We start from the raw sequence: 13,147 nt of genomic DNA, 5'->3' as shown, positions 1-13,147 counted from the left end.
TCAGCTCCTGATGACAAAGCAATGTGATGAAGGGGCATGACATACTCATTTATTTGATATCAAATTTGTCATAAAAGCACAAATATTTTATAAGATACGGTAAATTTTATGTTTGGCAAGTGTCAACTTTTCTTTGAATTTCCTGTGTGTATGTAAACTTCTGTCCTCAACTGTATATTGAGCTGCAACCTGCAAACCTGCTAAAAATGACAAAAATCTGTAAAAGCTTTGTGCAAATGCACAAAGCTGACTGACCTGATGAAACAAACCCCATTTTCCTTCTGTATTCTAATATATAAAAGTGAAAACTTTAGTTTTCAGAGAATCTCTCCCTTTAATATCAAGACTTGGACCAACACAAACAAACAGAAAGAAAACCTTTTATGTTTCTATAATTTCTTTCTTTATAAATATTTTTACATAACTTTTAATAATTAACAATACAAAATTAAGGATATTTATACAATTATTGCACAGATAGTAATTCAATATTATGCATGAAGAAAAGGAATCCATTTGGACATTCCATAGAATACTAAAAGGATTTTTGTTTTGTTTTTTAATCAAAACTCAAGCTTCCATCATCACCAAATCTGAGGGTGCGTTTATCCGCCACTTTTTAACCCTAGAATCATGATCTGAATCATGATTCAAATCATGATTCTGCAGAATCACGATTGCGTTTAGTCGAAATTGAATATAATCATGATTAGAATCACAAACATGAAACATGAAAAAAGGGGCGTTTGGAAAGACGTTTCTGCAGAATCACGTACGAAAATGTGCGAATAAACGATATCGTGATTACAATCATGATTCTATGACGTCATTTTGTCGGGCTACTTTAGGTTTGACTCTTGCCAAGCTCAAGACGCGCTATGCTCAGTGTATTTATACATAATATGATATGCATGCATTCTGTGTTGGGCATCGCATCGTCCTCTTCTTTCCATCTTTTTTGGTCATGTCTTCAACTTCAAGTGAACTAGTAAATGAACTAACTGAACAGACAATGATATCAATTGTTGTTGAGTTAACAAATGTCAATATGAAATTGGATCTACGCTAAAATTTACATCCGAACACAATTTTCGATAAACCGACAAGAAGAATAATAAGTAAACAAATTGTGGTATAATAGACTGAATTCGGAAGGTACAGGATTGATTTTTCGAGAGCCAAAACACGTGCGAAAAAAGTTGACCTAACTTCCTCTGTCAAACTGCGCACTGTGATGCGCACTGGATCGGTCCGAATCCGAGGAAAAACAGCTTTAAAATGAAGGTCGTCTGAACGCTGATTCTGTGGTATTGTGATTCATGTTTGTGTTTTGAATCATGATTCAAATCATGTTTCAAGTCATGATTCTGGCTTGAGGTCGCATAAATGCAGCCTGAGATACATGTATGGAAATGTCAAATTCTACATTTTCAAACTCTCAATCAATATTTTATTAAATACATGTAGTAAGAGAAATCATTCTTTAATCCCAATCATGAAATTTTACCAGTTTGGTAGGCTTTCACTTGCGAGGCTGCAAACTTCATCGGACCATTGTCGTTGTTATCGTCGCATCAATTGGATGAATCCTTTCAGTGATAAATTAGATGGTAATTTCTTCATTCATACATAATGAAATTTGAAGATCTCTTGAGCATTTAGTTATTGTTATGAATATCCATTTACTGGTTCTGTATCTTTTTTAAATATAAGGACTTTTGTAACATTCGAAATCCCTTTACTTTATTTTAACTTGGCTTTTCCAGGAGTCAATCCGACACCAACCCCCCTTGAAATTGAAAGAGTTTTGTGCAATTTATGAAAAGCACTATTTTCCATTTGTTTCTCCACTAATTCCTGTAAAAGGGGGGGGGGGGTTAGTGCCTGCGTGTGATTGCAAAAAGGGTTGTGTGACCCTGATTTACTTATCCAATTTTTCTTAAGCTTGGTTCCAAAAGATGTGAAAGACTTGAAAGAAAAAGTCATGAACGTTAACCTTGCATGCCAATATGGAGTAGTCATAAAACTTTGATGGGGGGTATATTGATCCCCCATTAAACCATGGATTAAACTAAGGGTTAAATTAGTTAGATTCGTGTAATTTCTATAGGCATACATGAATTAAGTTTGAAACTAACCATTCAAAAAGTATTGTTGCTTTGAAAGTGTACACAAGATACAAAAGGATAGTTTACCAGGAAAACGTTTCCTATTATATTTTCTTTTCCTAGCTGACACACTATCCCTAGCAGCTCAAATCACTGCACTATGCGCATCTTTATTAGTGCACTGCCAAGCTACATGTAGCAAGCAGCATATCCAAAAAGTTAGATGAACACATTTACAAAATGAAGATCCTATCCTTCTTTCTTATTACCTGTGTGATGTGATGAGGAATAAAACATTTGGAAGAGATATATAACAAATAAACAACTCATTCTCAGAACAAGCTAAAACTATTCACACTCAAGAACATCAACAGTACCCGACCTTCATTTTTGAGGAGCACGATCGTGCTGGCGCTCCTACCGCGCTCCTAAAAAAAATAAGGAGAACAAAATATCACGCTCCTAAAACAAAAAAAACAAAAAAAACCTTCACAAAAAGTTGCTGAAATTTCACATCTTACATTTATATTCATGAAATAGGCATCTATTTTCCATAATTCCTTGAAATTATTTTGATTTAGTTGGAAACTACCGAAAAAATGAAGAATATTCACCTCTTTCCTGACTCTGATTCGATGTTAAACTCTGTAAATATTGTACCTTGTACCTTGTAGTTTCAATCCCTGAAGTCCTCCACCAGGAAGGGTAACTCAGGGCTGACGAGAGTGGGAGTATTATTACTCTGTTTTGTTTTGTTGCAGGTTTTGCATGTTTAGTTTTGCTTTAAGTATGTCAGTGCTTTTGGAGGATACCATATCAGCTGTGAGGTTATTCCAGTGGGAGATTGCTTCAGGGAAGAAGGAATTAGCCAGTTGAGTAGTTGTGATGAACTTTGAAGTGACGTCATACAGTTCATCATGGGATCTTCTTAGTCTTGTTATTTTTCTTGTGGCATATTTATTTAAGTCAAGTTGAGTTTCTCCATGGATGATCTTATATAAGTTGATGATTCGGTGATTTCGCCTCCTTTCTTCGAGAGACATCCAGCCAAGTGTTGTCATTATGTTAGTAACACTGGATCCCCGTGTGTAGTTTCCTGTGACGAACCGGGCGGCTCGTCTCTGAACCATTTCCAGCAATTTGGTGTTCTTGACTGTGCCTGGGTGCCATGCTATCGAAGCGTATTCTAGGTGGGGTCTAACAAGTGAATGGTATAAACGTTCCTTCACTGTTTTAGAGCAGTGATAGAAGTTCCTTCTGATGAAGTTTAACGCCCTCGTACCTTTGGCGGTTGCCTGTTGTGACTGCTTATCCCATTTTAGGCTGTTTTCTATATGTATTCCTAGGTATTGATGGCTATTTACTTCCTGAAGTTGTTGACCAAGGAGTAAGTAATTGGTATGTCCTGGTACTCGCTTTCTGGAGATCCTCATGACAGTGCATTTGGAAGCGTTGAATTTCATCCCCCATGTGTTTCCCCATGTGACCAAATTATCCAAGTCTTTTTGTAGTGATTCTTCATCAGAGGGGTTGGATATTGCTCGGTAGAGTATGCAGTCATCTGCGAACAGTCTTGCCGTGCTGTGAACTGCTTCTGAGAGGTCGTTTATATATAAGATGAAGAGGTGGGGCCCGAGGACTGTTCCCTGCGGAATACCGCTTAGGACTGGAAACCACTTTGATGTTTTACCATTCACTACTGTTCTTTGATATCTCTGGGTCAGGAAGGATCTTATCCACTCAAGAGTCTTGCTACGGATGCCATACAATTGAAGTTTCTGCAACAATTTCTTGTGGGGGACGACATCGAATGCTTTACTAAAGTCGAGTATTGCGATGTCACATGTCTCCTTGTTGTTGTGATGAGTAGCAAGATCATGGATTGTGGCAACTAATTGTGTGTCACATGATCTACCCCGTCTGAAGGCATGCTGGTAGTCAGAAAGGATTGAGTTTGAAGTAAGGTGTGTCATTAGATGGCTGTCTACTATATGTTCCATAAGTTTGCAGCATACACTGGTCAAGGATATAGGGCGATAATTAGCTGGATCATTTTTAGGACCCTTCTTGTAGATAGCAGCGATGTTCGCTTTACGCCAATCCTCGGGAAGGATCCCTTGGTCGTATGACTGTTTAAATATGAATTGAAGGACGGGGGCTATTTCTTCAGCTGTAAGTTTAAGAATACGGTTTGGTATGCTATCTGGTCCTGCGGCCTTTGAGACATCTAACTTGTTCAATAGCTTGAGGATGCCACTAACTGTGATGTTGATATCTGGCATATCAGGGATGTTTCTTGTTGGAAGGTTGGGGATTTGGGTTTCGTCCCTGGAGAAGACGCTCTGGAACTGTTCGGCCAGTGCGTCTGCTTTCCCTTTGTCATCAATAATGATGTCGTTTCCCTTCTTAAGGCTCTGGATCCCTACGTTGTCCTTTCGCCTGGTTTTGATATATTTCCAGAACTGTTTATTACCGGCTTCTGAAAGAGTTGCTATGAATGTCCGTTGGGCTTTTCTAAGTTCTTTATTGACTACTCTTTTTATTTGTTTGTATTTGTCCCATCTATCTTGTCCTCCGAGTTGCTTTGCCTTTGAATAGTACCTCTCCTTCTTGCGGCAAAGTTTCTGGAGTTTGGGGGTTAGCCAGGGTACTCTTGGTTTTCCTGACACTGTTTTTGACGGTACGTGTTGGTTGACAAGGTCGTGCATTTTGTCTCTAAAGTTGCACCAATTCTCTTCGACTGATTTACTACCAGGATTTGAGTCCAAAAAGTTCACGCAAAAATTATCTGCGTCTGTTTTGATTTTGTTTTCATCCATCTTTTTCCATTGGTGGATCTCTCTTGGCGGCCTAGTAGGCAGGGGTGCTTTAATGTTAATTTCCACCATTACTACGCTGTGGTCAGAAAATCCTGGGTATGGGTGGATGTTCTTCACAAGAGATGGGTGCGTAGTGAAAAACAAGTCTAGGATATTTTCGGTTCCACTAGCATCTCGACGTGTTGTGAAATTGACGAGTTGTTCTAAGCTGTGTTCGTCAATAATTCCTAGTATGTCTCGTTGAAGTGGGGTTGTGGCCTCGGTTGGAGTCCATGACATATTCGGTATATTAAAATCCCCTCCAAGTATGATGTAGGGTGTGTTAGTTTCCTGTTGGATTTTTTCAAGGCTTTTGCTAAGATTTTCTAAGTCATTACTATTCGTTGGGGGCCTATAGTAGGAGCCGATATAGATACTGCTCCCATCATTTACAAGAAGTTGGCACCATGCTGACTCACTGTCTTCTTCAGCGATATCAGGTCTCTCTATTATAGGGATTGTTTGGTCGAGGGCAATGAAGACTCCTCCTCCCTTTATGTTGTAGTCCCACATGTAGATTTTCATGGTGTTGACCAAGTGTAAAACGATCAAAACGATTAAACGATCAACGATCATTTTCAGTTAATGTTGCAACACCATGGAAGTCATGGATTTAAAGTTGTAAAATGTGAAATTTTAGCAGATTTTTGTACAGTATTTTCAGTAAAGCAGGAGCGCGAGTGTAAACGTATTGACCCAGGCCTAGTTTCAACACATTAATTAATAGCTACACAGCTATTTCATTTACAATTTTAAGAAAAATCTACAATTTATCATACATGTATTGTATTGAATTGAGCTCCTCAAGGAGAACGATTCTGAGGAGCTCAATTGAAAAAATAAAATAAGGAGAGCGATTTAAGGAGCTCCACGAAATTATAAACTTGAAGGACTGCAGTACTAGTTTATATTCCTATTAATTGGAGGAATGATCATTATTTTAAAAAAGTGTCTCATTGACTTTGGCAAAATCTCTGTAAAGCATAAACCATGTGATAAAATTTGAGCTTAGCTGGATCCTGAGTTGAAACCAAACCATTGGTTTACTGCTATCTAACGGAGCACATAACTGGACGGATGTTACTAGACTCTTCCACTGCATGACCACAGGAAGGGCAAGTATAGGATGGGTCAGCTCCAAAGTTACTCTGAAAAGGAAGCAAGATAAAAAAAAATCATAGCTATATATTTAATACCATTGATGAGAATACTTATGTCGAATCGACAAAATGACGCTGCTTTTCAAAGTCTTTCAATTTTTCTTAAAAGTGACACAGGTTTCAGAATTCAGAAAGAACTAAATTATCAAGCCAAACTCAAATATCAAGATTAAGGATAAGTTTTGTTTGGTGTCATTCTGTATGCATTATTCATGTATGAAATAACACTTCAACCTTTTAAATGATTTTATGCACACACACACACACACAATCAGACAAGTGCTCAGACACTATGGCCCGAATTCACAAAGGTGGTTTTTAAAACCATCGGTTGAACCCATGGTTTATGCAGATTTCCTGTATAACTTACGCTTATTTATGCGTATATCAAAAAATGTCCAATGCTAATGCGCGCATTTGTCACAGCGCGCCAAATTAACACCTGTTGGCGTGGTTATCCACTCTATTTCATTCATGAGTCCACTGTTTTGAATTAATGAATCTACTCTTCAAACAGTGGACTCATGAATAAAATAGCGTATTTAACAATGGCAACAGGTGTCAATTTGGTGCACTGTGACAACAGCGCGCATCAGCATTGGAATCTTATAATATGAGCAGTAAATAAGCGTAATTTCTACAGAAAATCTACATAAACCATGAGTTCAACCGATGGTTTTAAAAGCCACCTTTGTGAATTCGGGCCAATTACTCTATAGGCTGGGGCGAACATTCAGGCATTTTTTAATCTCAAGCCCTAGCAACTGACCAGCCAATGAAAACAATGCACTAGCGACCTGTAGAGCCTACAATGCATCGCCTTCATACTTTGTGCTCAACGTCATGATAATCGAGTTTAACCATTTGGTTAGCTGGAAGTTTAAAAATCTTTCTGAAATTTTCAGTACTGTTTCTTACACTATTTTATAGTGTTTTTCATACTTTGTTTTCATCGCACTGAGGTCAGTGATGCCTTTGTTAAGCGGATGTGACGTCACTATGCCCCCGCCTATATAACAATTGCCCGGGGGCCGATTTCATAAAGACTTACAACTGTTGTAACTTTGCCATTATAGTAACTACCATAAAAACCTTGATCCTGACTGGCTGACGAGCACTGTAACAATGGTAGCTGTAATAATTAGAAAAGTTTCCATACTCGTAACTCTTCATGAAACAGGTCCCTGATCTTTGAATAAAAATATCTTTACAAACTGCATTAAAGACATATTCTTTCAACACATGACAGACATCGTCGCAGAGGTGTTAAAACCTCATACATGTATTTCAATATTCACAAAAATTTTAAAAACTTAGAAAAACTGTATTTTAGAATCTTGACAATGGTAGCAACCTTGCAAACAGTCTCCTACTTCCCAAAGAAAATTCTTTCAAGGCAAAAGGTCAATACTTATGTCACCAATCTAAATAGTGTTGTCTTAAATTTCTAAGATTTTTAGATATGAGGTTTCAATAGCCAAACGGCAATATATATACCTTGAGACAGTAGTAGCAGAAGACTTGCTGACACCCAATCTCCTGAGGACACGTCGGCCATTCTCCACAGACAACACACTCCTTGCACTCAGCTAAAGACCGCTGCAAGGTTCCCGGCCCAGTCCGGATGCCAGCAACTCTTCTTCGGATCACGTTCCGAATGCGGTGGATATTGATGAGAGGGAGGAGGAAGAAGAGGAATTCGGCAAAGCCGTGCCACAGCAGCTCTCGGGTCATGAACTCAAATGTCACCTAACATACAAAGGTCAAGAGAAAAGGGTGAATTAAACCTTGGCAAAGAAATGATTTCTTTTTAAGCAAAGCAATGAAAAAAAAAAAACATTGAAAATTTGAGAGAAATCTGACTAAGAATATATGAAAGTTATGGCTAATTGAAAAAAAAATGAGATCACCAAAACTATGTAAATTTCAAATTAGTAATTTGGTGAGTTGCCTCAAGTAATCAGGACTACTCTCCCAATTTTTCTGTGAACTTGATTGTCAGAAATTTTATAACTTGGGTAATAATCAAATAAAACATCAATAGCATATTGATACAGAACAAATTTAGCAGTGATCACCTAAAACAGCGTCAGGACACCTAAAACCTAAGACTCGTTGTCCCAGCTGGCCACCCAATTTTGGGTGTTCACAAATTCGATCTAAAAAATTTAAAAGAGGAAGAAAAAGGGGTGGAGGGAGTAACTAACCTGCCTGACAGACTGTGGTTTAGCAAACCTTGGAATGATGCCTAATACCCTCTCAAGAGAAAAGGGGAAGAAGAACAGATAGAAGAATGAAAGAAAAGAGGATGAAGGGGTAGAGGGGACAACTCACCTGCCTGACAGACTGTGGCTTAGCAAACCTTGGAATGATGCCTAATACCCTCTCAAGAATGCTGGGATAGAAACCTTGCTGCAGGAACATTAGAAAGTTGATTAGAGAAGCTATCTTCACCAGTCGCTCCAACAGATCGATCAGCTTCCATACCTACAACAATAAAGACACATATTTCATAAACAGAAGATATATAAAGTAGACTATATAATAAGATGAACCAAACTTACAACCTAGGCTAAGATCTCTAAATCATGTGTGACATTGCCGGGAACTTGCTATAAAATTATTTGAAATCAATTGCAAATTATTAATTTCAAATTCACAATCTATAAATCCATTTCAACTTTACCAAATCAATTTATAAAACAGAATACTCTCTGTTACTGAAGCTGGCTCACAATTGATTACCAAATTTAACATTTAATGCAAGATACAATTGATTGTACATCTCTTGTAAAGCCCTCATAGTATTTCAAGAGTTCCCGCCAAATTTCAAATTTATGAAATACACATTTTCTTTTCTTTTTTTTTCAAAGAAAGTTCTAGGTCAATTTAACTTTCTTACCAAATCAAACTTTTCGCTGCTCCTGGTCATCTGAGAGAGATCTGAACTCCTTTCCTGAAACCACCTGCATCCAACAAGGAGCAGCGCATAGAGTAACTTATGTTTCTGATCCAGGGTATGTGACCTTTGACCTTGTGGGAGACTGTTTGTGTAGAGCATGTTGAGCATTTGTTGACCAATGGTGGCTCCTGATTTACTGATTGAAAACTGATATTGAAGATAGAAAAAAAAAGAGGATGTCTATTATGATTAACATAATTTGTAAGGTCCCATACATATCTATTTAAAAAGTTTAGGGGATACAGACTCCTTCAAAATAATAAACACTAAAATACATGTATCTTGTAAAAAAAGTCAAACTGCTAAAGATTTTCAATTATTTCAATTATATACTAGTCTTTGGTTTTAAACAGATTGAAGAAAACTGGCAGTTTGAAACTTACCTATTTTATTTTCAAGTTCAAACAATTAAAAATATAAAACAAAATTCATGATAACATTTATATATATGTAAATTTAAGTCCTTTTCCAAAGACAATCCATTTTTTGTTCTTGGTTTATGATGCATTAAACTACTTCCTGGTCAGTTTGGATTTTCATCATAATAGTAATACCCAGGCCTAATTTCATGAATATTTCTTTCTTTTTTTTCTCTATCCACTAACATATCTTCATCTACTTATGTTAAAAAATTATGAGATTTTACTGTCATATGCACTATATAAAATGTGATCACAAAGACAAAGGAATCATGGAAAAGAAAAAAAAATATTGGTTAGGAAATAATAAAAAACAATACTCACATGCCATATTAATAGACGTAAAACAGCATTTACTTCAGGGTCACACTTTGAGAGAACACCGGGCTGAAATAAAACAGTAAATATCATATTTCTGATTATTGCACACTCTAGAAACAAAAATTGATATGAATGAAAAGGTATAAAAACAACTGGGTTTAATTTTCTTTGTAGCAGGGTGGCTTACATGTATGTCTAAAAAGTAACCAATCATAAAAGAAGTATTTCACTGTCATTCAATCTCAAATGTTAAGTCCACCAAAAACATGCAAGTTGAGTCGAGTCATGTTATAAAACAAGCAAAATGACATTACAAACGGCTGCGGATCTACAATGTAGTGATCTGGGCCCTGTCTTACAAAGAGTTGAGATTGATCCGATCAACCTTAACTTTGAAAAGTCAGCAACGCCCACATCTAAAATACATTTGTTCAAAACATTTTCTAGATATGATGTATATTACATAAAATCATTGTTTTCTTGACAATTTTGTATGTTCGCCTTTGTTTAAAAGGACATAATTTTGCAAATTTCATGTTGAAAAAATTATGAGACACTGATGGATTTTAATAGTTACGATTGACTGGATCAAACGTAACTCTTTGTAAGACGGGGCCCTGATCTATTGACTACCTGTAGTACAGAATGAGATTTTCTCTCTCCAGTTATTAAATTTAACCCTATTACTTAACAAATTATAAACTTTGCATTCAAATGCTTAACAAAAAGACAATTTATGTTTAAACACAGATCAGGACCCTGTCTAACAAAGTGTTGCAATTGATCTGATCGACCACAACTATGGAAAGCCAGTAACGGCAACATTTAAAATACACATATCTTCTAAATGTTTTCTAGATATTATGTATATCACACATTCAATATTGTATATCACACAATTCAATGTGCTTCCTCTTCGCTCAGAAAAAACAATGTGCAAATTTCCTGCAGGATAAATTTTGACAATGATGTATTTCCATATAGTGGAGGTTGATCGGATCACTCGCAACTCCTTGTAAAACGGGACCCAGATATCAAGTTTAGCTGAAAGGAAGAGATCTACCAATCATTGAAAATCTTTTATGGCATCCCACAACAGGCCACCAGTGCCCCGTCTTACAAAGAGTAACGATTGATCTAATCAAACGTAACTCTATGGAAAATGGAAATCTATCAGTGTCATAATTCTTTCTACATGAAATTTGCAAAATGTCCTTTGTAAAACAAAGGCAAACAGAATTGTCAAGAAAACAATGACTTTATGTAATATTCATCATATATCTAAAATATATTTTGAACAAACATGTATTTTAGATGTGGGCGTCGCTGGCTTTCCATAGTTGAGGTTGATCAGATCAATCGCAACACCTTGTAAGACAGATATTATGTGACAACATGAAGTTTCATCTTTAAATTAAAAAGAAAGATTGTGTCATAATACCCTGAAGAACTGGAATGCCTTTGTTAACTGAGCTCTGAGGAGGAGATGAATTTCATCATCCAGCTGATGGGCATCCAGCTGAAATAATAAAAAGAAGTAGAAAAAGACTGTCAATTAATCATTTACTGACTGTACAGACCATCATTGAGTGAACTAGTAGGCCTACACCAGTCACTTGTTCACAGCAACGACCCTGCATGTGGCTAATCTACCTATGCAACATAAAACATTTTAAAATACTAGTTCCAGGCACCCTGAGTCTCTGACAAAAAAGTTTATTGTACAAAGTAGCAGATTTTTTTATTTTTAATATTGCCAAGGTTTGAGAAAAATCCTTCAAAGATTAAAAAAGTTATCAGAATTTTGATTATTTGATAATTTGTGCCTTCATATGCGAGCAACTTTCCTACATATCTTATTGTAAACAATCAATGAAATGTCATTATCTCAGAAAATTGATAATGGTTTTTACTGTACCTTCATTATATCAATAGAAAAAATTATTTCACACCCATTCCTAAAAAGAAACCAAAAATAAGTCATCGCGAACCATTAAAAAGTTGAAATATATGCATTTTATATTACCTGTTCATAACATATTGGGCAGCTACTTGTTTATGAAGTCACAATCCAAAACTTAAAAATTCTAATAACTTGCTTTATTTAATGGATTTTCCTCAAACCTTTGGCTCACCAATATTTTCCATTATTTTTCTGCTATTTTTACAATAAACTTTTCTTCAGGGTGAACTTCCCCTTTAACTTGGGAATCATATTTTTCCTTTATAAATCAGAGTGCTAATAAAAAAAAATATTTTGAGCATAATTTTGTGTAGGCCATCTATTGGTGGAAAGTAAATTTGGTCTGAATCGTCACCAAACAATCTCTCTTTTAAATTTTGAAGAAAAAAATGTAAAACAATCCAATTTACTTTTCAGCCAAGTTTTTTTTATGAATAGCTGTAATAATAGTGTTAAAAAATCAAACATTTATCCCCAAGAACAAGGGAAAACAAGCCAAACATTGCAAACCTTATTTCACGACACAGGGAGCCCTAATACTAAAATAGTAGCAAGAGAACAAAGTTATATCATAACCTTGGATGAGTGACTATACAGTGACCTGCATACTTTTGTCTTAGTTTAGCTAGGGCACCATGCCATGGCAAACTTATTATTTTGCTTATTTTTTATTCAACAAGATAATCACCAAATCCTACAATGCATAATAAAGTGCCCTAACTTTATAAGCTTTCAATTGATCAATCTCTCCCTCTCATTTTTTTTTAATATTCGTACATGAGCCCCCCCCCCCCCCCCACAAAAAAAGAAAGGTGAGCCAGCCGGCCCAGGTCTGAAGACTGAGAATGTTTGCCCCCACCAGCCACCACCCAACTTCCAAAATTGCTTACCATGAGCCTGGTAAATAGCGACGTTCCTGTTTGACTTTTTTTTTCAATCCTTCTTATGTTTAGTCACCCAGTATTTAGCCCGGCCTAGGGGACCTAATGCGCTTTCACATCCACATCGTGCCTAGCTAAATAGTCACGCCCGCACTCCGGAGCTCTGCGCCCATGCTCTCGGGTTAATAGGTTGTGAAACACTGACGGTTTTGAAAACGGGTGCGAAAGCGCATTAAATCAGGAAATTAAACTACACAATGTCAAATTACTAGCAGAGCAAGCAATTATATTTACCTGATTAACTCTGAGAACACTGTGTGCCATCTTATGTCCCTTTTTCAACTGATTTCGTGTTCCAAGCCGATCTCGACCTCAAAAGTCAAATGAGGGAAAGTCAGACTTATTCAGCAGCCTCTCTGCCGAACAGGAAAAACAATACGACCGACCTCTATCGCCAGGCTATGTTATGTACTGC

The 13,147-nt window shown here is 36.7% G+C and overlaps 1 protein-coding gene across 2 annotated transcripts; it reads right to left on the bottom strand.

Annotated features, from left to right (window-relative positions):
- Window positions 1–379: 379 nt before the first annotated feature.
- On the bottom strand, window positions 380–13,147 carry LOC129276358 (peroxisome biogenesis factor 2-like). Of its 2 annotated transcripts, XR_010295700.1 has the most exons (9): window positions 12,967–13,108; window positions 11,270–11,347; window positions 9,832–9,894; window positions 9,029–9,235; window positions 8,461–8,613; window positions 7,624–7,875; window positions 5,564–6,114; window positions 1,394–2,768; window positions 380–593 (listed from the first exon to the last, which is right to left on the bottom strand). XR_010295700.1 is itself a non-coding variant. In XM_054912739.2 (7 exons), exons 1-7 carry the CDS (start codon window positions 12,994–12,996, stop codon window positions 6,016–6,018), a joined length of 882 nt encoding a protein of 293 aa, XP_054768714.2. In that variant the 5' UTR covers window positions 12,997–13,147; the 3' UTR covers window positions 380–6,015. The 2 variants fall into 2 exon arrangements, 1 of the variants encoding a protein (XP_054768714.2); XM_054912739.2 differs by having other exon boundaries at window positions 380–6,114; window positions 12,967–13,147.

The sequence above is a fragment of the Lytechinus pictus genome, chromosome 14 (assembly GCF_037042905.1).
Source record: "Lytechinus pictus isolate F3 Inbred chromosome 14, Lp3.0, whole genome shotgun sequence".
Classification (NCBI taxonomy): domain Eukaryota; kingdom Metazoa; phylum Echinodermata; class Echinoidea; order Temnopleuroida; family Toxopneustidae; genus Lytechinus; species Lytechinus pictus.
Note: the sequence above shows the minus strand (reverse complement) of the source record. Positions and strands in the feature narration are given on the sequence as shown.

Excerpts from the sequence above, each read along its gene's own strand:
- LOC129276358 (XM_054912739.2), bottom strand. The coding sequence starts at position 12,996 with ATGGCACACAGTGTTCTCAGAGTTAATCAG. Across the intron at positions 8,614-9,028 it reads GCAGCGAAAAGTTTGATTTG|GTATGGAAGCTGATCGATCT; the intron begins GTAAGAAAGTTA and ends TTATTGTTGTAG. Across the intron at positions 7,876-8,460 it reads AGCCACAGTCTGTCAGGCAG|GTGACATTTGAGTTCATGAC; the intron begins GTGAGTTGTCCC and ends TTTGTATGTTAG.